Source organism: Schistocerca piceifrons, chromosome 4 (assembly GCF_021461385.2).
Source record: "Schistocerca piceifrons isolate TAMUIC-IGC-003096 chromosome 4, iqSchPice1.1, whole genome shotgun sequence".
NCBI classification, from domain to species: Eukaryota; Metazoa; Arthropoda; class Insecta; order Orthoptera; family Acrididae; genus Schistocerca; species Schistocerca piceifrons.
The window spans coordinates 458098993-458126974 of NC_060141.1; the positions used below are offsets into that span (position 1 = coordinate 458098993).

At 44.3% G+C, this 27982-nt stretch overlaps 1 protein-coding gene across 3 annotated transcripts in view; it reads right to left on the bottom strand.

Annotated features, from left to right (window-relative positions):
- LOC124796286 (SPARC-related modular calcium-binding protein 2) overlaps window positions 1-22413 on the bottom strand; it is an 814488-nt gene extending 792075 nt beyond the window's left edge. For all 3 annotated transcript variants that reach the window (XM_047260407.1, XM_047260406.1, XM_047260405.1), the window contains exon 1: window positions 22232-22413. In XM_047260407.1, coding sequence (XP_047116363.1) covers window positions 22232-22333 — 102 coding nt within the window. In that variant the 5' untranslated portion in view covers window positions 22334-22413. The remainder of the gene's footprint in view (window positions 1-22231) is intronic.
- Between the last annotated feature and the right edge of the window lie 5569 nt (window positions 22414-27982).

Genomic DNA, 27982 nt, shown 5'->3' on the forward strand with positions numbered 1-27982 from the left:
TCTTCAAAGAGAAAGTGAACATGGAATGACTGAAGTGGTCCAATGTGGCCAATCAAGTTAATAATAATAATAATAATAATAATTGTAGTCATAGATGCTATCACTGCCGTATGGTCACTGTTACCCTCCTGATTCGAAAAGTTCGTATCTGTTTGTTCTTACAAGGTCTGGGACGGGTTGGTTCTCTAACTGCTTGCTTGACGTAATTTTCGCAAGAGACATTCAAAATTATGTCATACGAACCGCTGTCTCTAGTGTCAGGTTTGAACGCATGACTACCCGATTCTGTACGTGACAACAGGAGCAATTTAATTTCATCGCGTGATTTTCGTCAACAGAAAGCCACTACACTTCTTGCAGCTCAAAGCATTCCACGATGACACCCAGATTTCAAGACACTGGTTGTTTATGTAATGGCAAATACATATGTCGCCTTGATGTGCTCCTTCAAGGCGTAGAGCATTCAATACAAGTCTTGGACGTAGTCCACAAAGGGCTGCTCGTCGTGCCAGCGCGAACTAGACATTCCTTGTGTATCTATGTGGCTTGTTTCGTGGCGGCATTTGAGTTTCAAATAGAATTCGACTCCTCCATTCCCTTCATGAAGATGATAAAACAACAACTTGCAGGGTACTGTGAATTCGTTTTGGACGTAGAGATGGGAGGTGGCTTCCCTTTCATGTTCCACTGAAGTGGAAAAGTGAACCGTTGGAACACAAAAAATACGGGGAACGCAGCATCCTCATACGTCAGAGCACAGACGAGCACGTGAGAGATTCTCTAACGCTTCATGTGTTCTGCCTCGTTTCTTTTTTGCGGAAAAGATCGTTTCAGTGCTCATGAACCTGGATATTTTGGGCATCCATCCTTTTCCACTGATGCGAGACCATGCAGACAATTTCATTTTTCAACGGCACACAGAGCCACCGCATGGCACCTGCATGCGCTACCATTTCCAAACAATGACTAGCCTAAACGTAGGAGAATGCGGATGTCGCATTGCACCATTGGACTCCAAAGTAACCTGAAAATATCCTGAACAGGGGGTTGTGAAAGAGTCCTACGAGCCTCCCAATCCAACTACTGTGAGTGAAATGCCACGTCATTTAGCAACAGCAGGGAATGAAACTCCATACACGACCGAAGAAATACGAGACGAGTTTGACTAACGTCTGTCGTGCATCCGATTGAGGACCCACTGAACATTTGTGAAAGGTAAATGGAAACTTTGATCCTAAATGTACCCCAAGGTTGTAACTGTATGCATGTACACTCATGCTCATAAATTAAGGATAACTGCAGAATGTGGTGCCACACAACGTGGCACTACACAAAACTGGCGCTAATAGCATAGGCACATAGGGAACACACATGACACAGATCTGTAAGTCCACAGTATTGGTGATAAGTTGAGAAAACCGTCCCGAAACACTTGTGCTACAAAACGTCACTGCTTCCCGCGCATATACCTTGACATCAATCATGTCTGTTCAGTCGTCTGTAAACTGTGTGTCTCGAGACAACTGTACCAGTGGCTGCGGTAAGGTCCCGAGCAAGGCTACCTGAAGTACTCCGTGGCCGTCTACGGGCACTGATGGTGAGAAATCGGCCTTCTTGTGGTGTTGTATACTGTGGACATACCGTACTGTAGCGCCTGGACACGTTTCCTGTCTGATGGAATCGTTGCCATTATCTTGAGATCACACTTTGTGGCACACGGAGGGCCTGTGCTACGACCTGCTGTGTTTGACCAGCCTCCAGTCGCCATAGTATTCTACCCCTCATAATGTCATCAATATGTGTTCTTTGAGCCATTTTCAACACACAGTCACCACTAGCACGTCTGAAAACGTCTGCACACTTACTCGCTGCACCGTACTCTGACATGCACCAACGCACCTCTGCGTATGTGGACTGCTGCCAGCGCCAACGTGCGATGACCGTAGGTCAAATGCACCGCATGGTCATACCCCGAGGTGATTTAAACCCGCAAACCGCCCACCAGAGCGTTGTTTCACCATGTATCAGCATTATCCTTGATTTATGAGCATGAGTGTAGAAGACGTGTTCCTTGACTTCAGGAAGGCACTTGACAGCGTCCCGCAGTGCCGTTTAGTGGAAAAAATACGAGATTACCGAGCCCTGGTGCAGATTTGAGACTGCACTCAACGCTCCCTTGTAGACAGAACTCAGCATGTCGCTCTTAACGAAACAAAATTGACAGATGTAAAATAATCTTCGGAGTACCCCAAGGCAGTGTGACAGGTCCGTTACTGTTTACAGTGCGTATAAATGATCCAGTAGAAAGCGGCAGAAGCTCTTCAAGACTGTTCGTAGATGATGTGGTTGCCTATAAGACGGTAGCAATGCCATAAGATGATATCGATTTGCAGAATGACCTGCAGAGGACTGATGAATGGCGCACACTCTGGCGCATGCATAGGAAAAGAAATCTACAACTGCACAACCATTCTACTGACGACAACTTGCTGGAAACAGTACCTACCGTAAGTATGCAGAGCTACATTAAGCCGAATGGCCACGTAAAAGAAATAATAGGAAAAGCAGTTGCCAGACAGGTTCAGAGGAAGAATCTTAAAGAAATTTATCTCACCCACGAAGTAAGTGGCTTATAAGGCGCTTTTTCGCCCGACTCTTGAGAACCAATATGGCATCCTTACCAGACAGGACTGATAGAAGAGGTAGAGAAGATCCAACGAATAGCGGCGCGTTTCGTCACGAGATCGTTCAATCGCCGCGAGAGTGTTACGGGGATGCTCAACAACTGCAGTGGCAGGCGTTACAGGAGAGACGTCGCGCATCACAGAGAGGTTTGCTATTTATATTTCGAGAGAGAAATTTTCGGGAAGAGTCTGACAGCACATCACTTCGTCCAACGTATTTCTCGTGAAACGATCACGACGAGAAAATAAAAGACATTAGAGTTAATACACAGACTTGTGGACAATCATTCTTCCGAAGCGCCACTCGCGACTGGAAGAGGGAAGGGGGGTACGGTGAGTGGCACCAGAAGTACCCTCTGTCATACACCGTTATGTGCCTTGCGAAGAATGACGTAGGTGCTCTCTTGTGAAATCGGGTGGTTCTTATGCAAACAGAAATTTTGTGGTGCTAGTGTAATTTAAAATTCTCCACAGGCTTCAGTCTCCAATGGTTTTGTGAAATCGGCTGAATCTTTTTTGAAACGTTCTGTGCTACTGGAATCGGAATGGTGTTAACGTCCTGCAATATCTCCAAAGTATTTATAAAAATGTTACATACATACCACGTAATATCACTTCAGGGTAGTTAACACCTAAATTTCTTCAAGAGATGAAACAACAGTAATGTAACCAAAATTGGTCAGCTGGAAAAATGATGACTGCAGTGTTTGTTAAGGATATGTCATACATCTGAGTTTGAGTTTCTCGTTCATGGGGCTTGATGGAGAGTCGCACTGACTGTTGAAGATATGAGCTGTGAAGTTTGTACGGCTTTAGAACTTAAACATACTGAATGAAATACATCCACGCAATACTGAACTGTTCACCGACATGGAAAAACGAGTCTGCTGTCATTCGTTGGAGTGGGGAAGAGTAAGAAAAATACCGGACTGTCAAATTCCTGGATCTGAGACTACTGAGGTTGCTGGATTTATCGCAAGTATTTGAGCGTCTAGTCGTCTTCAGGCTGTTACTAGCAAATGTTCGCCGACTCTTGAACGGACAAAAAATTTGAAATGCCAAAAATCGACGTAATACAAACGAAAAACTTTATTTAATTCAGCTCATATTAAAAGGCTAGTCTCGAAGCGCGACAGTCTGGTGTTCCTTAAAATGAAATTATTGCTGAAATACTTAATCCCTATTACAGACAAACTGTGCCAGAACTGCGCGTCAGTTTGGATTCATAAGCGGAGCTTTGTCTTACGACAGAACACTGTGTGTTGATCCACGAAAGTACTTCTCACCGGCCGTCACAAAACTTCTAATACCGCTCTTCTACTGTTACAAAGGCCACAGAAGCTATACTAAGGACACTGCTGCATTGATATTCCAAGAAAAAAGGAGAAATGATTATCAATGTGAGGAATTAACCGTGAAGACCATCCCTAAGTTGTGACTCATCCATTAATCCTCCACCATGCTGATTCCTCCAGGTATTATGACAGGAAAGATCAGAAGAGAAGCTTTTATTATGAGGCGGATGCTGACAGGCCGAAGCTTTGGCGGCCGTGGATCGTCCTCAGTCGGCTCCATTCTATATATTCCGCAAGCCACTGCAAACTTCAAGGCGGAAGGCACATCTCCCCCTGTATCGCTCTACTCCTTTGTGGAGAGAGAGAAAAAATTAATGGATGCCTTGGTACGCGCCATAATCTATCTTACTTTAGCCTCGCGATTCCTAACTGAGATACATGATGGACCATAAGAGATGCCGGTTTTCCACATTAAACTATTTCAAGACAATGTCGTTCGTTTTTTCAAGTATTCCCATTTTCTTCTCTGACCACCTCTATTACACTTCCGTAAGAGTTATACCGAACAGCTATATTCAGCGCCTCGCTTTAAGGTATGAAGAGATATGGCCCCACCAAGGGCGCAGACGCTGAAGAGAGCGCAGAACCTTACAGAAAAAAAAGCCATTCCGTCCAACTATTATCCTAAAGACTCGGTCACTACCGAAAAGACATCTCTGCTGGTTTGATACCGCCGTATCACGAATTACTCTCTTATGCCAACCTTTTCATCTCAGAGCTGCACTTGCAACCTACGTCCTCAATTATTTGTTGGATGTATCCCAATCTCTATCTTCCTCTATAGTTTTACCCACTACAGTCTACAGCTCCCTCCAGTACCGTGGAAGTCATGCCTTGATCTCTTAACTGACGTCCTGTCATCCCGTCCCTTCTTCTTGTCAGTGTTTCCTTACATTCCTTTCCTGCCGATTCTGCAGAAAACCACCTCAGTCCTTACCTTATCAGTCCACCAAATTTTTAACATTCTTTTGTAGCCCCATATCTCAAATGCTCCTATTCTTTTCTGCTCCGGTTTTCCCACAGTCCATGTCTCATTGCCATACAATGTTGTGTTCCAAACGCACATTCTCAGAAATGTCTTCCTCAATTAAGACCTACGTTTGATACTAGTAGACTTCTCTGGCACAGGTATGCCCTTTTTGCCAGTGCTAGTCTGCTTCTTATGTCCTTCTTGCTCCGTACGTCATCGTTATTTTGATGCCTGGATAGCAGAATTCATTAACTTCACGTACTTCGTTATTACCAATTCTGATGTTACGTTTCTCACTGTTCTCATTTCTGCTGTTTCTCGTTACCTTCGTCTTTCTTCGATTCACTCTCAATTCATATTCTGTACTCATTACACTGTTCATTCCATTCAACTGATCATGTAATTCTGCTTCACTTTCACCGAGGATAGCAATGTCATAAGCAAATCTTGTCATCGGTACCATTTCACCCTGAATTTTAATCCCACTCTTGAAACTTTATTTTTATTTCCGTCATTGCCTCTTCGATGTATGGGTTAAGTAGTAGACGCGAAGCACTACATCGCTGTTTTAGACCCTTTTGAATCTTTTTCCACTCTTATTGTTTCCTCTTGGTTCGTGTACAGATTATATATTATCCTTCTTTCCCTACAGCTTACCCAAATTTTTCTCAGAATTTCGAACGACTTGCGCCATTTTATACTGTCGAACGATTTTTCCAGATCGACAGATCCTATGAATGTGCCTTGATTTTTCTTCAGTCTTACTTCCACTAGCAATCGCAACGTCAGAACTGCCTGGCTGGTGCCTTTATTTTTTCTACAGCCAAACTGATCGTCATTTAATAGATTCTCAGTTTTCCATTCTTCTGTGTGTTATTCTTGTCAGCAAATTGAATTCATGAGCTGTTAAGCTGATTGTGCGATAATTCTCGCACTTGTGAGCTTTTGTAATCTTCGTAATTGTGTGGATGATGTTTTTCCAAAAGTCAGATGGTATATCGCCAGACTCATACATTACACACACCAAAGGGAATAGTCGTTTTCTTGCCACTTGCCCTGTGTTTTTAGAAATTCCCATGCAATAACACCTATCCCTTCTGCCTTATTTGATCTTAAGCTGTTCTTTTAAATTGTGATGCGAACACTGGATCCCCTATCCCTTCCCCGTCGACTCCTGTTTCTTCTTCTATCACGTCATCAGACAAGCCTTAAACACACTCTTTCCACCTTTCCGATCTCTCTTTTGCGTTTAATAGTGCCATTGCACTCTTCATATTATCGACCTTACTTATAATATCACAGAAAGTTGTTTTGACTTTTCTATACTGAGTCAGTGCTTCCGACAATCATTTCTTTTTCGATTTCTTCACATTTTTCAAGTTTCCTATACTGAGTCAGTGCTTCCGACAATCATTTCTTTTTCGATTTCTTCACATTTTTCAAGGACCCATTTCGCCTTCCGTGCTCTCCTCATTCCATTCAAATGGCTCTGAGTACTATGAGACTTAACTACTGTGGTCATCAGAACTTAAAACTACTTAAACCTAACTAACCTAAGGACATCACACACATCCATGCCCGAGGCAGGATTCGAACCTGCGACCGTAGCGGTCACGCGGTTCCAGACTGTAGCGCCTATAACCGCACGGCCACTCCGGCCGGCCCTCTCTCCATTCCTAAGTGACTTATTTCCCTAATCCTGAATTGTCATTCCATATTTCGTTGGTCAACTGAATATTTTGTCTGTTACTCATGGTTTCTCCGCAGTTACCTTCCTTGAACCTATGGTTTTCCTCCCAACTTCTGTGATTGTCGTTTTTAGATATGTCCATTCCTCTTAAGCTGAACTGCCTATAGAGCTATTCATTATCGCAGTATCTATAGCTAACTTGTTTTCTGTGGCAACTGTGCGCTTGGTTCACAAATATGGCTCATGTTTAACAATGGAATTCTTGCTGTTACTTCGATACAGCGTTGTATAACATCAAAGATTGGCCAGCTAGTACTGAAGCAAATATTTTTGACCGAAGGTTTACGATCTTTACCAATTTCTGCCGACTGATAGGAGCGAGATATGGCGGTCGTGGAAGCAGTCAGAAAAGGTGGAGGGTCTGTGCAATGTACTAGTCCCTTCAATGAGTGCTTTTGCTGCTGTCATGATCGATCGTGTGCAATATTTGTTATCAATATTCTTCTTATAAGCAATGTTTCATTTTTTAAAACTTACTTACAAAATTATAAAATTTGCAAAAACAGCGTAAAATTAAATTGCGGAAGGGGCGGGGGTGCGCAACTATGGGAGTATTGCCAGGGACTGCTGTCTCACTTTTAGACAGCTTTGGCCACGATACTAGTAGCGCGTCTATAAATTAATTTGTAGTCTTCATAAGAATCCCTTACCCTGGAGCAGCAATCTTGAATATGCCGTACTAGGGTTCTGAACATGAATTTCGTGATAGATGCAAGGAACTTTCCCAGAAAACTCCCAGCAGTAAACTGTCTCCACTCGGATGTTGTTCTGGGCATCAGTGCTGTATTCCCACATTTTCTCCCAAAACAGTCGTCCGCTGAGGATAGGGAAGACCATAATGATGCAAATTTAATTTCATCCTTGAAATTCACTTATCACAGTTATCTGCATGTCCGACATATGAGATAATGTCATAAGGAGGCAAAAGGTTTCTCGCTATCACTTCCAGTACATCGTCTTAACTCAGAACGAGATTACATCTTCACGTCACTCGATTTCTGTTCACAATAAAGTGAATAACCATTTGCTTGCTGCATTTTACAAAAACACACATTAATGAAACACAACTGGGCCCAGTCATGTCCAACAAACCCTTGAGAAGCCCAACGCGCGGAGACATGAAATAGAACGATCAAATAAGTTTAGCCCGAACTGGATGGGGCAGTGGCCTGCTAGTATATTGAACGAGTGGGTTTCAAACCCCACACCACTACCTGGATTTGGAATTTCTGTTATGTCATTAAGTCGTCCACCATTACCATCTGCATTTAGGGTTTCCTTGATGTCTCTAAATCGCCCACCATCGGGGTTTAGGATTTTAGTGATTTTCTCAAATCGCTATAAGCAAATGATAGGATTGTTACCCATCCACATCCACTACAAGCTTAAGACTGATTCGTGGATAGTCGCAGGCTTTGGTTCGGTGACAAGTCTACAACATAAGGTATTTTATGTCACGTTTTATGGGACTTACATTATAACGTGACCATTTTCAGCTGGACGAACATGCTGAGTTGAATTTATACAAAAAAGAGTAACATGAATGTGGGAACATTCGCTGAAAAATTTGAAATGAGAGACACTTAAAGTCTATTATTGTGTGAAAATAAAATAATAGAATTTAGGCTATTTTTAGATATAAATAAGGTACTATTCTGTAGTCCCATACCTATTTCCATAGACAGAACACTACCCTCTAGCAGAAAGGTACAGGGGTTAGACAGACAGCTGGCTAAATTGGCGAAGGTGGCCTCCATCTCTCGAGGAGTGGAAGCCAAGTTAACGACCTGCAGCATCGTACTCAGGGTGGACCGGGGTCTTCTGGTTTGGAGTCGAGTCGACAATTTAAACCAGAGGCTACGTCGACTCTGTGACGAAAAATTCCTCGACCTACGCTATGGGGTGGAAGGTTGTAGGACGCCCCTCGATAGATCGGGGGTGCACTACACACAGGAAGCAGCTACATGGGTAGCACAGTACTTGTGGCGTGCACATGGGGATTTTTTAAAATGAGGTTCCTCCCCACAGGAAACAAACCGTTCGCCTGAAAAATTACCAGTTCATGACACTGATGTGGGTGTGCCAACTGTAAACAGGTCATTCCAAAGGATTTAAATATGCTAAAACTCAGTAAATTGTCGAAGTGTCTGTACCAAGATCCCCGAATTATTCTCCAAAATAAAAAGTAGCAATGCCAATATTGTATTACGTACCGAAAGCTGGTTGAAATCAGACATAAATAGCAGTGAAATTTTGGAGTCGGATTGGACAATGTTTAGGAAGGATAGGACTGATGCTATGGGAGGTGGTGTGATTATTGCAGTTAAAAGCTGTTTAAACACAGTTGAGATAGATACTGGGTCGGACTGTGAAATAGTCTGAATAAAGCTGTCTATCAGACAAGGATCGACCGTTGTATTAGAATGTTTTTATAGACCACCAGCATCCGCAACTAACGTCGCAGAAAGTTTCAGGGAAAGTCTAGAATACATAGGAAATAAATATCCAAATTAGCCATTAGCTATAGGTGGAGACTTTAATCTGGCATCCATTGACTGGGAAAATTACACGTTTATCACAGGGGGCAGAAGCAAAGACTCGTGTGAAATTATTCTAGGAGCGCTCTCAACATACAACCTTGAGCAATTGGTTAGAAAACAACTCGAGACGGGAACATATTAGGTATCTTGACGGCAAACAGACCTGATCTTTTTGAGGAAGTTAATCTAGAACAATGTATTAGGGACCATAATGCCGTTGTGGCTTCTATGTCAGTGGAAGTTGCAAAAAAACCAAAGAAAGAGCATAGAGTTTTCTTGTTTGGGCAAAGCAAATAAAAGTGTCATTAATGAATATCTTCATAGTCATCTCCAAGCATTCACCGCGGGAAACAAAGATATTGAGCATCTTTGGTCGGAATTTAAAGGTGTTGTCCACCATGTGCTAGAGAAGTGTGTGCCTCGCAAAAATATAGGAGAGGGAAAGGATCCACCTTGGTACAACAAACATACTAGGAAGTTGCTGAGAAAGCAGAGAATTTTCCACAGTCGTTTTAAACATAGTCACTGCCTCGCTGACAAACAGAAATTATGCGAAATGAAAGCAGCTGTCAAAAGGTCAATGAGAGATTCTTTTAACAAATTTGAAAGCAATATTTTATCTGCAGATTCTAAAAATAACCCCAAAAAATATTGGTCGTATGTAAAGTCTATGAACGCTACAAATAATTCAATACCTTCTCTTGCTGACAGTACGGGTAATGTAACGAATGATGATAAACAGAAGGGCGAAATCCTAAACCTAGCTTTCAAAAGCTCGTTTTCGGTAGAGGACTGCAAGCACCATTCCCCCTTTCAATTATCGAACAAACGCAAGGATGGCTGACAGTGTTTAGTGTATCTGGGATTGTAAAACAGTTAAGATATATGACGCCAGGAAGGCATCTGGCCCAGGCGGTATCCCCGTAAGATTTTATGTTGATTACGCTACAAAACAGCACCATTCTTATCCATCATCTATCAGAGATCATTGGAACAGCGGAAAGTTCCACGGGACTGGAAGAAGGCCCAGGTCATAGCAGTCTATAAAAAGGGTAGAAATTCGGATCCACATAATTACTGGCCAATTTCACTGACATCGATTTTTTGTAGAATCATGGAACATATTTTGTGTTCAGATATAATAACCTTTCTAGACACTGAGAAGCTCATCTGCAGAAACCAGCACGGTTTTAGGAAACAGCGGTCATGCGAGACACAGCTGGTCCTTTTTTGTGCATGATATACAACAGGCTCTAGATACCGGCTCCCAGGCTGATGCCATATTTCTCGACTTTCGAAAGGCGTTCGACTCAGTTCCGCACTGTCGCTTGCTCCAAAAAGTGCGCGCTTACGGCCTATCCGATGACATACGCGGTTGGATAGATAGTTTTATAATAGACAGGGAGCAGTATGTCGTCCTGAACGGGGTGACTTCAACAGAAATAAGCGTAACTTCAGGTGTGCCCCAGGGCAGTGTAATAGGTCCGCAGCTTTTTACGATTTTCATAAACGATCTGGTTGATGCTACTGACAGCGGCAGTAGACTGTTTGCCGATGATGCTGTAGTCTACAGGAAAGTAGTATCACCCGAAAGTTGTGAACAAATCAATGAGGATTTGCAGAAAATAAATGCGTGTTGTAATGACTGGCATTTATCTCTCAATGTTAGTAAGTGTCACATACTGCTTATAACAAAGCGAAAAGCCCCATTAATGCACGAGTACAAAATAAATGCCCAGGCTTTGGAAGCGGTAAAATTCGCTATTCGAAATGATCTCAAATGGAATGATCAGATTACACAAGTAACGGGCAAGGCGAACTCTAGATTTCGGTTTATTGGTAGAACCCTGAAGCGATGCAGCCCTTCAAAACGAAAGCGCTTACAATACGTTACGAGGTGCATTCAAGTTCTAAGGCCTCCGATTTTTTTTCTAATTAACTACTCACCCGAAATCGATGAAACTGGCGTTACTTCTCGACGTAATCGCCCTGCAGACGTACACATTTTTCACAACGCTGACGCCATGATTCCATGGCAGCGGCGAAGGCTTCTTTAGGAGTCTGTTTTGACCACTGGAAAATCGCTGAGGCAATAGCAGCACGGCTGGTGAATGTACGGCCACGGAGAGTGTCTTTCATTGTTGGAAAAAGCCAAAAGTCACTAGGAGCCAGGTCAGGTGAGTAGGGAGCATGAGGAATCACTTCAAAGTTTTTATCACGAAGAAACTGTTGCGTAATGTTAGCTCGATGTGCGGGTGCGTTGTCTTGGTGAAACAGCACCGGACGTTTTTGTTGCAGTGCAGCAAGGAATTTGTTCTTCAAAACATTTTCGTAGGATGCACCTGTTACCGTAGTGCCCTTTGGAACGCAATGGGTAAGGATTACACCCTCGCTGTCCCAGAACATGGACACCATCATTTTTTCAGCACTGGCAGTTACCCGAAATTTTTTTGGTGGCGGTGAATCTGTTTGCTTCCATTGAGCTGACTGGCGCTTTGTTTCTGGATTCAAAAATGGCATCCACATCTCATCCATTGTCACAACCGACGAAAAGAAAGTCCCATTCATGCTGTCGTTGCGCGTCAACTATGCTTGGCAACATGCCACACGGGCAGCCATGTCGTCGTCCGTCAGCATTCGTGGCACCCACCTGAACGACACTTTTCGCATTTTCAGGTCGTCATGCAGGATTGTGTGCACAGAACCCACAGAAATGCCAACTCTGGAGGCGATCTGTTCAACAGTCATTCGGCGATCCCCCAAAACAATTCTCTCCACTTTCTCGATCATGTCGTCAGACCGGCTTGTGCGAGCCCGAGGTTGTTTCAGTTTGTTGTCACACGATGTTCTGCCTTCATTAAACTGTCGCACCCACGAACGCACTTTCGACACAACCATAACTCCATCACCACATGTCTCCTTCAACTGTCGATGAATTTCAATGGGTTTCACACCACGCAAATTCAGAAAACGAATGATTGCACGCTGTTCAAGTAAGGAAAACGTCGCCATTTTAAGTATTTAAAACAGTTCTCATTCTCGCCGCTGGCGGTAAAATTCCATCTGCCGTACGGTGCTGCCATCTCTGGGACGTATTGACAATGAATGCGGCCTCATTTTAAAACAAAGCGCATGTTTCTATCTCTTTCCAGACCGGAGAAAAAAAATCTGAGGCCTTAGAACTTGAATGCACCTCGTAGTTCGTCCAGTTTCAGAGTATTGTTCGCTTGTATGGGACCCTTACCAGTTGGGTCTGATTCAAGCGATTGAGAAGGTCCAAAGAAGAGCGGCAAGATTCGTAACTGGTATATTTAGCCATTGCAAGAGCGTTACAAATCTCATAGAAAGTTTAAAGTGGGACACACTTGCAGATAGACGGCGCACTAAGCGGAAGGAGCTCACTAAATTCCGGAATCCGATCTTCGCCACCAACTTTAAAATCGCGCAGTGATCACCATTCAAAATTAAGGGAAATTAGAGCTCGTACTGAGGCGTTCAGACAGTCCTTTTTCCCTCGCGCGATCGGCGAGTGGAACAGACGGGGGAAATATGACTTTGGCGCGCATTGTGCCCTCCGCCACACACCGATTGGTGGCTAGCGGAGTATATATTTAGATATAGATGTAGAAATATGGAAACATTGCGAAAAATAGTTGTTTGACCATAAATGCAGATGCTAGCCAAGCCTGTAGGTTGCGCTCACGTATTTGACCGCGAGAGGTACCTGTGCAATGCCCTCAATACGTTGTGTTTGTCGCGGTTAGAACAGTGTTCTGTGTAACTGTGAGTGAGCTGTTTCGAAGCTAAGTGAATTCGAGAGTGGCCAAATTCTCGTTGCTGGTAAGGCGGGTGCTTTCGAAACCAAGGGAGACGAAGTGTTTGGTGTTTCAACAGGTACCATGTCGACGATTTGTAACGCACACAGGAAAAGCGGATAAACGTCTTCCGCCAAGTCACAACGCGGACCGAAGTATGCGTCTAGTCACACTGACGGACGGTCATTGAAATGGACTGTGATGAAAACTACGTTTACGATAGCTGCAAAAGTCACTGCATAATTGAATGTAGCGCTCGTGGACTCTGTCAGAACCGAAACAACGCAAAAGCATCTCCAGAAGCAGGGAACTGGAGGACGAGCTGGAATTGCAGAACAACTCATCAGTGATGGAAATGCCCATGATAGAAAAACGTGGCACCGAAGCCATAAAAGGAGAACTCTGGAGCAATGGAAGAATATTATTTGGTCGGATGACTTTTGTCGCACATTGTTTCCAACTTCTGGCGTAGGTTACGTCCCAAGACGGAAACGTGGGGGGGGGGGGGGGGGGGGGGTTCAATAATGATTTGGGCAGCCATATCTTGTTACTCCATGGGTTTATGGTTACTCTGCAAGATCGCATTACTTTCAGAGATTATGTTACTATTCTGGCTTATCATGTCAATCCCATGGTACAATCTTTCTTCCCCAAAGATGATGCTGTGTCCCCAGAGTGCAGGGCTCACGTCATCTAGGAGTGGTTTTCTGAGCTCGAGGATGAATTGTAGCGTCTCCCCTGGCCACGACAGCTCTCAATATTATTGAGCTTTTTTGATCTGCTTTGGAGGGGAGGGTGCGTGGTAGCTATCCACCCCCATCCTCGTTTCGTGAACCTGCCATTATTTTGCATGAATAATGTGTTTATCCACTCTTGAGAGGACTAGAAGCTGTTTTGAATGCCAACGGCTCTCCTGCACCGGTATTAGGCATGATGATAAGTTGTGATTTTATTGTTTTAATATTTTTGTTCACTCCCTGTGTATGTTCTTCTCTTCAACGGAAACAGAAGAAACCTTAACACACCCCAAACAAAAAGCGCCTTTTCCGGCTCAGTTCATGCTGATTTGTGAAGCACGGAAGCAGATGTCCATGGCACCTGTGCGGAAACTAGTGTTTCACCCCGGTGTCTCACAGCTGGCTGAAAATTAGATACGCACAAGGCTTCCACAGTGCAACGATACTGTGAAATATGGAAGACTGTTGGTGGCGAGGTCTGGTTTAAAACCACGGCGATACAAGCGGCCGCCTGGGGCGCCAAGCTGAGAGGGGAACCTAAGTTCAAAGTTTGAACACAACATGTATCACAATTAGTAGCGAAAACTGAAAGTATACGATAAGAGAAGCTAAAATTATCAAGTAGAAATGGGTCCTCAAATGAGCTGTTTGCCAGATAAAGGCGAATGTATGTTTACGTGTCGTCACTGACTGTCAGTACCATGTATTGTCCTACACTCATGCTCACAAATTAAGGATATGCTGATACATGGCGAAACAATGCTCTGGTGGGCGGTTTACGGATTTAAATCACCGCGGGGTATGACCATGCGGTGCATTTGACCTGCGGTCGTCGCATGGTGGCGCTGGCAGCAGTTCACATACGCAGAGGTGTGTTGGTGCATGTCAGAGTATGATGCAGCGAGTAAGTGTGCAGACGTTTTCAGACGTGCTAATGGTGACTGTGTGTCGAAAATGGCTCAAAGGACACATATTGATGCTGTTATAACGGGTAGAATACTAGGGCGACTGGAGGCTGACCAAACACCGCAGGTCGTAGAACGGACCCTCCGTGTGCCACAAAGTGTGATCTCAAGATTACGGCAACGATTCCAGCAGACAGGAAACGTGTCCAGGCGCTACAGTAAAGGACGTCCACAGTGTACAACACCACAAGAAGACCGATATCTCACCGTCAGTGCCCGCAGACGGCCACGGAGTACTGCAGGTAGCCCTGCTCGGGACCTTACCGCAGCCACCGGAACAGTTGTCTCCAGACACACAGTCTACAGACGACTGAACAGACATGGTTTATTCGCGCGGAGACCTGCAAGGTGCATTCCACTGACCCCTGGTCACAGGAGAGCTCGTAAAGCCTGGTGTCAAGAATACAGTACATGGTCATTGGAATAGTGATCCCAGGTTATGTTCACGGACGAGTCCAGGTATAGTCTGAACAGTGATTCTCGCCGGGTTTTCGTCTGATGTGAACCAGAAACCAGATACCAACCCCTTAATGTCCTTTAAAGGGACCTGTATGGAAGTCGTGGTTTGATGGTGTGGGTTGGGATTATGATTGGTGCACGTACACTCCAGCATGTCTTTGACAGAGGAATTGTAACAGCTCGGGTGTAACGGGACGTCATTTTGCAGCAGTATATCCGACTTTTCAGGGGTGCAGCGGGTCCCACCTTCCTCCTGATTGATGAAAACGCACGCCCCACCGAACTTCCATCGTGGAGAAGTACTTTGAAACAGAAGATATGAGGCGAATGGAGTGGCAATACTGTACTCTTCTTAGCAGTGAATACGAATTCTTTCAAATACCCCTGGATCATCTCGTTACACTGTACCGCCCGGATAGCCGAGTGCGTTAACACGCCGCTTCGGGGATTCGGGGAAACGCCGTCCCCGGATCGAATCCGTCTCGTGGATTAACTATGAGGATCGGTATGTTGGATGTGGTTTTCAGGCTGTTTCCCAAATACAACTAGGTAAATACCCCGTTGATACTCACGACCCGCTCAGATAGTTAATATGTAAACATTTAGGAAACGATCACACATTTGAACATTCGCTTTGCTCTGCACGCTGGCAGTTGACGTATAAGAATTCCGTCCCGGTGGGAGGGTGGTGGCAGGAAGGGCATCCGCTGTCACTGACATTGCTTCGACCCATATAACAATGCCGACCTCGCAGTCAGTCGAACGACGCACGCCAAGGAAGAAGAAGAAGAAGAAGAAGAATGCATCTCGAAGGCTTTGCCAAGACAGTAAAATCCGCTGCTCCATGTCTTCAGTCATATCAACGGTACTGCTGTACACTTCACTTTTGACATGATATCAGATATAAAAACCCAGAGAATCGACGTTTTGCAGACCGCGGTACAGGCTGTGTTTGACCTGGCCAAATTGTGGCGTTAGGTGTCGTCTTCTACAAGGGGCATTCTATAAGTAATTTAAGACTTTTTTGTCGCCCAATTTCGACTGAAAAATGCATAATTTACTATGGGACATTGGTGGTATATTTCCGCTTTAGCACCTATATTTACATGAAATTCCGATTGGGCCGGCACTAAACATAGCCTCAAATTGTCAGCAGGGAGCTGTCACTGAGTTTCGTTTGGTGGAAAACCAGAGCGTCGTAGATATTCATATTCATACGCGCATGCATGATGTCTGCGGAGACACGGCAATGAACAAAAGCACGGTGGGTCGTTGGGTGACGCGTCTATCATCATCGCAACAAAGTCGCGCAAACCTGTCAGACAGCCCGCGCGCCGTCCGGCCGTACACGGCTGTGACTCTTTCAGTGTTAGAACGTGCGGACACTATCATGGGAAGCGATAGACGGATAACAAACAAAACACCTCGCTGCACAACTGGGCGTCTCTTCATTGGACTGCTCTTCCTCAACCACACTGCAGAGAGGTGGGATAGCGATACGGACATATAGTGAAAAGGTTCCCGACGTCATCATGGGGCAGCATGTCGGGAATTAACAGACTTCCAATGCGGAATGGTAGTTGGAGCTAGGCGCTTGTGACAACCCATTTCCGGAATCGTTAGTGAATTCAATATTTCGGGATCCACAGTGTCCAGAGTGTGCCGCGAGTACCAAATATAAGGCATTACCTCTCACCAGACAACGCAATGGCCGATGACCTTCACTTAACGACCGACAGCAACGGCGGTTGCGCAGAGTTGTCAGTGCTGACAGTCAACCAACACTGCGTGAAGTAACCGCAGAAATCAACGTACGACATATGACGAAAGTATCGTTAGGGGCTACGACAGCAGACGACTGACGCGAGTGCCTTTGGTAATAGCACATCACCTGCAGCTCCTCTACTGGACTCGTAACCATATCGGCTGGACCCCAGACGACTATAACTCCATAATCTGGTCAGATGATGGTTCAAATGGCTCTGAGTACTATGGGACTTAACATCAGAGGTCATCAGTCCCCTAGAATTTAGTACTTAAACCTAACTAACCTAAGGACACCACACACATCCATACCCGAGGCAGGATTCGAACCTACGACCGTAGCGGTCGCGCGGTTCCAAACTGAAGGGCCTACAACCGCTCTTCCACAGCGGCCGGCTGGTCAGATGATTACAGACTTGAAATGGTAAGATCAAATGGCAAGGTCTAAGTGTGACGCAGACCCCACGAAGTCATGGATGCAAGCTGTCAGCAAGGCACTGCGGAAGCTGGTGGCGTCTCCATAACGATGTGGGCTGTGTTTAGATGGAATGGACTGCGGTCTCTGGTCCAGCTGAATCGATCATTGGATGGAAATGGTTATGTTTGGCTACTTGGAGACCATTTTCAGACATTCATGGACTTCACTTTCCCAGACGAAGGAATTTTTATGGCTGACAATAGGCCATGTCACCGGGCCACAATTGTTCGCAGCACGGCTCAGTATTTCTGCAGGAGACTTCCAACGACTTGTTGAGTCCATACCACGTCCGTTTGGTGCATTACGCAGGACAAAAGGAGATCCGACCGGATATTAAGATGTATCCCATCACTTGCATCACCTTCCGACTTCCATCCGCTTGGTCAATGAATGATGCAGTCCTCTGGAAACAGTATGTGGATGATGGTAAGGTTATTGATGCAGCCATATGTTGCCTCTGATGTGGCCAATAGTGTGATACCACGCGGGCATAGATGCCCTTACAGTAAGGTGGAATAAGGCCGTCGCATTGAACAGAGATTATGTTGAAAAATTGTGTACTTTAGCCAAAGCACCCTGCTTTCAGTAAAAAAAAAAAAAATGTTGTACTACTTACTGAACGCCCCTCGTATTAGCATCAAAATGTGCCGGTGCCCCATCATGCATGTTCCACATTCCCCAAAGAAAAGGTAGGCCTTCGAATAAGCAAGGGAATAATTTTCTGGGGATTAAATCGAAGAGTCTGCACTTCAAATACATTTACAGTAACTAGGACAATACTATATTTGAAACTGAAGTCAGTGGCGGGTCGTAGTCACACATTCCCAGTTATCTCGTAAAAAACATTGAAGCGCCAAAGAAACTGGTATAGGCATGAGTATTCAAATACAGCGATATGTAAACAGGCAGAATACGGCGCAGCGGTCGCCAACGCCTGTATACGACAAAAAGTGTCTGGCGCAGTTGTTATATCGGTTACTGCTGCTACAATGGCAGGTTATCAAGATTTAAGTGAGTTTGAAGGTGGTGTTATAGTCGGTGCACGAGCGGCGGGGTACTGTATCTCCGAGGTAGTGATGAAGTGGGGATTTTACCGTGCGACCATTTCACGAGTGTACCGTGATTATCAGGAATCCGGTAAAACATCAAATCTCCGACATCGCTGTGGCCGGAAAAATATCCTGCAAGAACGGGAGCAACGATGACTGAAGAAAATTGTTCATCGTGACAAAAGTACAACCTCTCCGCAAATTGCTGCATATTTCAATGCTGGGCCTGCAACAAAACATCATCGATATGGGCTTTCGGAGCCGAAGGCCCACTCGTGTACCCTTGATGACTGCACAACACAAAGCTTTACGCCTCACCTGGGCCCGTCAACATCGACATTGGACTGTTGATGGTTGGAAACATGTTGCCTGGTCGGACGAGTCTCGTTTCAAATTGCATCGAGCGGATGGACATGTACGGGTAGGGAGACAACCACATGAATCCATGGACCCTGCATGTCAGCAGGGGACTGTTCAAGCTGGTGGAGGCTCTGGTATGGTGTGGGGCGTGTGCAGTTGGAGTGGCGTGGGACCCCTGACACGTCTAGATACGACTCTGACAGGTGTCACATACCTAAGCATGCTGTCTGATCACCTAAATCCATTCATGTCCATTGTGCATTCCGACGGACTCTGACAATTCCAGTTGGACAATGCGACTCCGCACACGTTCCGAATGGCTATGGAGTTGCTCCAGGGACACTCTTCTGAGTTTAAACACTTCAGCTGGCCGCCAAATTATCCAGACATGAATATTACTGGGCATATCTGGGATGCCTTGCAACGTGCTGTTCAAAAGAGATCTCTACCCCTTCGTACTCTTACGGGTTTATGGACAGCCCTGCAGTATTCGCGGTGTCAGTTACCTCCAGCACTACCTCAGACATTAGCCGAGTCCATTAAACATAGTGTTGCGGCACTTCTGCATGCTAGCGGGGGCCCTACACGGTATTATATATGTATACCAGTTTCTTTGACTCTTCAGTGTATAACGTTTAAAGATAAACAAGTAATAAATCTCGTGTGTTTCAGTGTTTGAAGTAAATATTTCCATCTGACTATTCCAGTGACGTGTTTGTTTAAATTAGTTCAGTCATCAGCAATAAATTCGAGTTAAAATGTGTAAAGACTCAAGGAAAGGTATCTGGCGACTTTGAGCGTGGGTGGGAGGGTCTCCAAATGATATGTTGCTTGTGTGGAAAAATGTTTTCGAACTGGCCCCGTTAGTGGCACAGTTCCACGCTCACTTAATTGTGTCGCAGTATGACGGATGGACTCGTCAAGAAGAGAGTGGACACTTCTAAGCGTGTCTGTAATAAAAGTCTCAGGTCGTGTTAATAAAGCGACGTGTTGTTTCTGATTGTTGTTACAGTGACCGTATGTTATGCACATAAATAATGTAGGTGTTGCAGGTGTACTTTACTGTTAAGATCTATTACTAGCCTTACCCAACAAGTAATTGCACAGTTAATACTCATATTTTAAAATTTTGTATTTGCGGAGATCCACAGCCTCCAGATGCTTAATAAACGTATACATGGTCCGTAGTAGGCTGTAATGTGAATTTTATTTAATCGTGCGATTAGCTAATTTCGATTCAAATTAAGATAAAACAGATAACTGCAGTAATGTCTTATCTTAATGTGTGTCGAAATTACCTTATCGCACTATTAAATAAAAATCGCATTACAGCCTACTATGAACCATGTTTAAATTTATTAGTCATACTTTTGTTACACACTTTACTGACAAAAACTTGTAACAGTTGATAAAAAGACCGAAAGAGACAATATGCTCACATTCCCGTGTATAATTAGGTAAAACGTCGAAACTCACTGCATTCTCACTAAATAATTCTGGTATTTTTCGATATCGTTTGCAATAAAAATCTATTTCCGACAAAAATTTTTTATAAAAACGTTTTAGACCAGCAGAAACGATGTTTCGCATTAAGGCTGAGCTCTAAATCTGCAGACACAGACAATGAAGATATGAGCTAAAGACGAATAACAACTGACAGCGTAATAGACTGTTAGAGATGTAAACTTAGAGCTATTTCATACATTACAGACTGGGAAGACTCGGACTGATATTCTGACTGGATATGATGTAAGTTTTTATTTTGTTCCCAAGGCGTATAGACTGCTATATCATCATTACGGGGTGGAAACCGTCTCGTACACAACAATTTTTAGTGAAAAGAACTGCAGATTTCTTGTACAAGCATTTTCTTGACCATCTTATATGTTGCTTCAAGAGATGGGACACAACTTTTCTCTAAGAACGGTTTTGAGAAATATGAGTTCATTCTTGATGACGATAGTGTAGCAATCGAAACGCCTAACAACAAAGATATAAAGTTGTTACCGACAGAAAAAATGGACGGCCATTAAAGTAGTTGATCAAGCAGGATATATGTGAAATCAACTGTGTCAAGAGCAGCATAATTTCCACGTTTTTTTCTCTATGTGTGTTAATATAATAAAAATTTTCAGTGACTGATACTTTGTTGAAATGAAAATCGTGCGGTTTTTCACTTTTGTTTTAAGTATGAGAAGTGCCACACTAGGATGTACACGTTCTTCGTAGGACTGTACATCTCTACCGATTTGAGGACACTAGAAAAGTTGCATGAATCGAGATTAATGCATGAGCGTTACCTCGTTATTTGTATCAGGAAAAAAGTATAATAACAACAGCGGAAACATTTTTCATGTCTAAGTAGCAGCGTTTCGTATTAAATGGTGAAAGTCCGACGAGAAGAAATTTGGAAACAAAGTGCTATACCAGATCCCCTAGCATTTTACTGTTCCATGACTGTCGCATGAACCGGTACTACGATTTTGACACCCGACAGCGAAATTCCAAAGAAGTGTCTGTCGACAATATATACATTTTTTCGCCTTGCATATCTCTGCTAATACTTTGTTAGGCTACCTTACGACAGTGTAACAAACCATGGTACATCACCACGCAGGAATGGGAAAGGGAGGAGGAGTCATCCCAAGTTTGTCTGTCGATAGTATAGACGTTTTGATCTTTATATCTCTCTTTTGAATGATCGTAGACTACTTTAAGATACGTGATAACTTTGGTCGAGAAAGGGGACCAATATTCAGGCACCACACTTTCAACAAATTGCCAGCAACCATCTAAAACTTGGTTTCAGAAAAAGCACACTTTACACAGAGTTTCAAGGAATTTTTAGTATTCAGCTCCCACTTTATAGACGAATATGGCAACAGATACTGTTAGACCAGCTTAAGTAAAAATGTCTGTTGGATTTCAGTTCTGACAGCAGTTGGCCACAAGTCAAGATTAGGTGTTTTTTTGTATGACAAAATTTATTAAAAGTGCATAAAACTGACAGTGTATTAATTCTGTAAATATTAGTAGTTCCAGTTTATTGTAAGGTATTCACAAATCTTGACAATCTCCTCATCAGGGAAGTGAGTATTATATTCAAATGTTCTAGGTTTTTTATGTTATACTTTCTGGCATGTCCCACGCCCACGAGACTTATCTGATTTTTGGGCCTATGGAAAGAAATCCTGATCTGATCGCAGGTAAAGCGCCGCACAGGGAATGAAAATGGATGTGCATTTATCTTGAGGATCGGCACCTGGTACCTAACCGAGGAACTGATGAAGTAGAGGGGCCTGTACCTGAGGAGTGGCTTGTGCAGCGAAGGAGCCGGCCGGAACCAGCAGCAGAAGTACCATAGGCAGCGCCTCCGCCAGTCGCTGCAGAGCACCTCCGGTGGACATCGTGGAGCGTCGCGTGTGGACTGACGGCTGAGCGCGGCTGCGGCGAGTCGTGCCTACACAGACCGCACAGACTCCACGAGCGCCGGCGACGCACTGCCCCGCGGCGGCCGGCGTTCGCGCGGGCTTCCCGCCGGCCGGCGACTGCAGCGCCGCGCCGCGACGGACACCCGCAGTTAACGCAAGGGGCCATCGGCGCCCGCAGGTCGAATTTCTTCGGTGGCTCACAGAATCTACGTAACAATCTTGTAGCATATTCATTGTCACGCCGTCTAAACGAACACGAGGCGTCTTTATTTACCCAATACAATTAAACAGTCTAAACATATTGGACATATTGGACAGACAAAATAAAACACACACACACACACACACAGAGAGAGAGAGAAAGAGAGAGAATGGAAACAAACGGAACAGATTCGAAGTTCGCGAGCATCAAACTAAAACAAAGCAGTAAGCAAACAACAGTCGGCAGCGCATCAGAGACGCACATTGCAGTGAAACGCGTCCGAGCCACAGCAACATAGTACGACGCATTATTTACAAACGAGATGGAGAAAGCATGAGAAAACACTGTCAAAATACGAAAGTTCCTCCATCAATAACAATCTACACGAAATAGTCGACCATACATAATTTCACAAAACTTTTACCGATATTCAGAGGTTCAGCTCAACTACACAAAAATACGTTTGGTACATAAAACATAAAAACAACCGCCCCCCCTCCCCCACCCCATGAACCATGGACCTAGCCGTTGGTGGCTGGCTGGCTCTGAGCACTATGGGACTTAACATCTATGGTCATCAGTCCCCTAGAACTTAGAACTACTTACACCTAACTAACCTAAGGACAGCACACAACACCCAGCCATCACGAGGCAGAGAAAATCCCTGACCCCGCCGGGAATCGAACCCGGGAACCCGGGCGTGGGAAACGAGAACGCTACCGCACGACCACGAGATGCGGGCTAGCCGTTGGTGGGGAGGCTTGCGTGCCTCAGCGATACAGATAGCCGTACCGTAGGCGCAACCATAACGGAGGGGTATCTGTTGACAGACGTGTGGTTCCTGAAGAGGGGCAGCAGCCTTTTCAGTAGTTGCAGGGGAAACAGTCTGGATGATTGACTGATCTGACCTTGTTCAAATGGTTCAAATGACTCTGAGCACTATGGGTCTCAACATCTGAGGTCATCAGTCCCCTAGAACTTAGAACTACTTAAACCTAACTAACCTAAGGACATCACACACATAAATGCCCAAGGCAGGTTTCGAACCTGCGACCGTAGCGGTCGCGCGGTTCCAGACTTAAAATCTGGCCTTGTAACACTAACCAAAACGGCCTTGCTGTGCTGGTACTGCGAACGGCTAAGATCAAGGGGAAACTACAGCCGTAATTTTTTGCCTTGAAGATTTCCACCTAGCTGTGATATATATTTTTTAAATTATTTTATTTGCTATTTTAACTGCATTTTTATCTTGTTGATTTTTAAGATTTCTTGTTTGGAGGCCTTCAGCCGTGAAAGGGTTGCATTTGGTAAAGGTTCGGCTATGTGCCACTTTGGTTGTAAATGTGTTATTTAATTACAGTAAATTACAATTAGAAGGTGTAACTGACCCCAAAGTTATTTGGCCCGTTCCACAATCCTAATTACCTGTTCTGCTCAGCGGGTTTAGCGGCCGTTTCACTGGTTGGCAAGCACAAGCGTAACCACGCTCTGGGAGTTGCTATGGAGCAAAATTACCATGCTGTCCGTGAAAAACTATGACACTGATTACTACAGTATGTTCGATCCAGTCGGAATTGAGAACATTCGAGCGTTCTGGAGAAGTGAGAGGTTTGCAAGCTCTCTTCTCGAGGAGTCATAATTTAGCCCCACTAGCGCGTGGAATTGTTTAGATGTCCTAGTGATTTTACAATGATATTGTAAATCACTTTCTTTTAGGAGCAGATGCTTACGAAAATGATTGAGATTCGGCGTAAAGTTTCGAGAATTTGAATGAGTTAGTAACTTTCTTTCAATGGGCTACAAAATTCTACCTCATAATTCCGACAACTACTAATTACTGAATAATGGTGAACTGTGTAGTATTGAGCGAGCATACCAAAACTGATAACCGTCGTGTAAAATTCACAACAGTTTACTGTCTATTAAAAGTAGCAGTTTATTAGTCATCAGATTGCATGTTCTGTACTTATGCTGGCTACGTTAGTGAACGTGATAGTACAAACGGAGAATAAGTACACGTATTACATACAGATCTGTGTGTTAGCGCGGCCTTAATAGCCGTCTGTGTACCTTTAAAATGAGATTCTAAGACAAATAATTTATATAAGCATTTGGTTTATTTAGTGGCCTCAGTTACACCTGTGACCAGGGACTCTCTTTTCGGGAGGAACAGAAGGTTCTATGCAATTTTCTGCACGTATAGTGCAGCCTGTCTTCTAAACAGCTTTTCCAGGTTGAACCACATTCTACGTTGCTTCAGGACAGGCCGTGGTTCTAAGGAAACTCACGGAGGTAAGTGAGTAAATTCCCAAAGACAGAGAAGATTCGCACCACTGCAAATGGTTTCAAAATATTTTCCAGCCACAAGTTTCTTTAGGTGTGAAAGCAGGGGAAAACAAAACGTTCAAAATCTGGTGAATAGCGTGGGTGCTCCAATAATTTGCATTTCAGAACTCTTTTTCCCACTGCCAAAGCACCTTTGCTGGTAAGAGTGTTGCCCTGATTTCTTTTTTTACTTCGTTCCTTCTACGTATCTAATATATATAAATAAGAAGAGTTATGTAGAAGGAAAGAACTTGTGGCCGATATGTATATATTCATCTATTAGGATAAGAAGACTCGCATAGCATTCACCACTTATTTGTTTAGCCTCTGCTAGGTTATCAGTAGAAAGAGTTCCTATTACATCAGGCAGAAAATTAGTCACAGCCTGAAAGGCGTATTTAATCAATTTCTTTTGTGGCAGAGCTCTCCAGCTTCGAACTACTTCTTGGGTTGTTATCTCGTTTCAATCATGAAGTCTTACATCTATGTCTGATCTAACAAATAAGCGCACATAAACAGTTGGGAAATTTTTTCAAGTGGTTTAAACGTTGCTAAAAAATTTGACAACTTTCACAAAACTTTCTCCTCGCCAGGTCTACATGTTACATCCATCTTCTTCCCTCTCATGATCTAAAAATGGCGTCAGCTACTTCGTACATTTCAATCAATAGTCTCTGTGCGGATAAGTTCGCTGATAAGCGTTCTATTTGGTTTCAAGACGTTTCACTTTAGTGCATGATGTACGTTGGTGCAGTGACAAAACCCATATAAGGGTTGTACCCTTTCCATTTTACATATGAACTTGAAATGTTACTGCCGGCCTCTGTGGCCGAGCGGTTCTAGGCGCTTCAATCTGGAACCGTGCGACAGCTACGGTCGCAGGTTCGAATCCTGCCTTGCGCATAGATGTGTGTGATGTCCTTAGGTTAGTTAGGTTTATGTAGCTCTAAGTTCTAGGGGGCTGATGACCTCAGATGTTAAGTCCCATAGTGCTCAGAGCCAATTGAACCATTTTTGAAATGTTACTTTCCTCTTTGTTCTCCTCTTTTTCTTTTTCTTTTTTTGTTTTATTTTGCAATGAGACTTTCTGGGCCTCGAAAGCGGTCGTACAATCTGCATGTCATTCTCACAAACTCAGCACAAAAAAAGGGAAGAAAAATTCCCCCAGCGATTTTACGCACCCGTCAAATGAACACATCAAAAAGAAGTTTTGCTTCATCCAGGTCCCCAGAACTCCTGAAGTTAGACGTTGATTGTGGATATCGATCAGACACAGTTCCTTTGACTGTTCAGAGATGTCACTAAACCCACCCAAAGCTGTAAACAACCAAGCATGAGCAGCACCTATTAGACGGAGGGGGGCCGATAGCCGATCAATTCCAGTCATTCCACCAGGAAGAAGGTACACGGCTCGTGTTGTCTGTAGTTCAACCGTGCCTAGACGGTCAATACCGCGGTTCGATCGTGTCCGCTTTGTCACTTTGTGCCAGGAAGGGCTCTCAACAAGGGAAGTGCCCAGGCGTCTCGGAACGAACCAAAGCGATGTTGTTCGGACTTGGAGGAGATACAGAGAGACAGGAACAGTTGGTGACATGACTCGCTCAGGCCGCCCAAGGGCAGTGGATGACCGCTACCTACGGATTATGACTCGGAGGAACCCTCGCGGCAACGCTACCATGTTCATTAATGCTATTCGTGCATCCACAGGACGCTGTGTTACGACTGAAACTGTGCGCAATAGGCTGCATGATGCGCAACTTCACCCTCGAAGCCCATGGCGAGATCCATATTTGCAACCACGACACCAAGCAGCGCGGTACAGATGGGCCCAGCAACACGCCGAATGGACGGCTCAGGATTGGCATCACGTTCTCTTCACCGATGAGTGTTGCATTCAACCAGACAATCGTCGAAGACGTGTTTGGAGGCAACTCATTCAGGCTGAACGCCTTTGACACAATGCCCAGCGAGTGCAGCAAGGTGGAGAGTCCATGCTGTTTTGGGGTGGCATTGCGTGGGGCCGACGTACTTCGCTGGTGGTTATGGAAGGCGCCGTAACGGCTGTAGGATACGTGAATGCCATCCTCCGACCGATGAGAAAACCATATCGGTAGCAGATTTGCGAGACATTCGTTTTCATGGACGACAATTCGTGCCCCCATCGTGCACACCTTGCGAATGATTTCCTTCAGGATAACGACATCGCTCGACTAGAATGGCCAGAATGTTCTCCAGACTTGAACCATATAGAGCATGCCTGGGATATACTGAAAAGGGCTGTTTATGGCCGACGTGACCCACCAACCACTCTGAGGGAACTACGCCGAATCGCCGTTGAGGAGTGGGACAATTTGGACCAGCAATGCCTTGATGAACTTGTGGATAGTATGCCACGCAGAATGCAGGCATGCATCAACCCCCAAGAGGACGTGCTACTGGGTATTGGAGGTACCAGTGTGTACGGCAATCTGGACCACCACCTCTTTTACTCCTGTTTTCTCATATATTTATTCGGTGTTTTTCCTTTCTACTGAATGTTTCTTGCGTAGCAATTTAAATTGCGTATTAGTGAAACCGAGCTCACTGTCACAGACGTGTGACAGATATAAACTGCAATGAACTCTTTTGTAACAAGCTTCTAAATCTCTTAAAATAAATTTGAAGAATAGAGACTTCCTTAAAAAAATGGTTCAAATGGCTCTGAGCACTATGGGACTTAACTTCTAAAGTCATCAGTCCCCTAGAACTTAGAACTACTTAAACCTAACTAACCTAAGGACATCACACACATCCATGCCCGAGGCAGGATTCGAACCTGCAACCATAGCGCCTAGAACCGCTCGGCAGACTTCCTTAAAAAGTTGTAGCATAACGTAAAAGAAATTCAGGCACCTACGTATCGTGGATACGTAGTAACACAACGTAAACACTAGACGTACATGCATGGTGTGAAGGTTCACAAAATATGAACTCATGACATTAATTTTGAAGTGAGAGGTTCTTTTATAACAATGCCCCATAAAAACTACTAATTGAATCAAAACTGCTCATATATACGAGTAACAGTTACTACAATGACATTTGGAAGATCGACTACT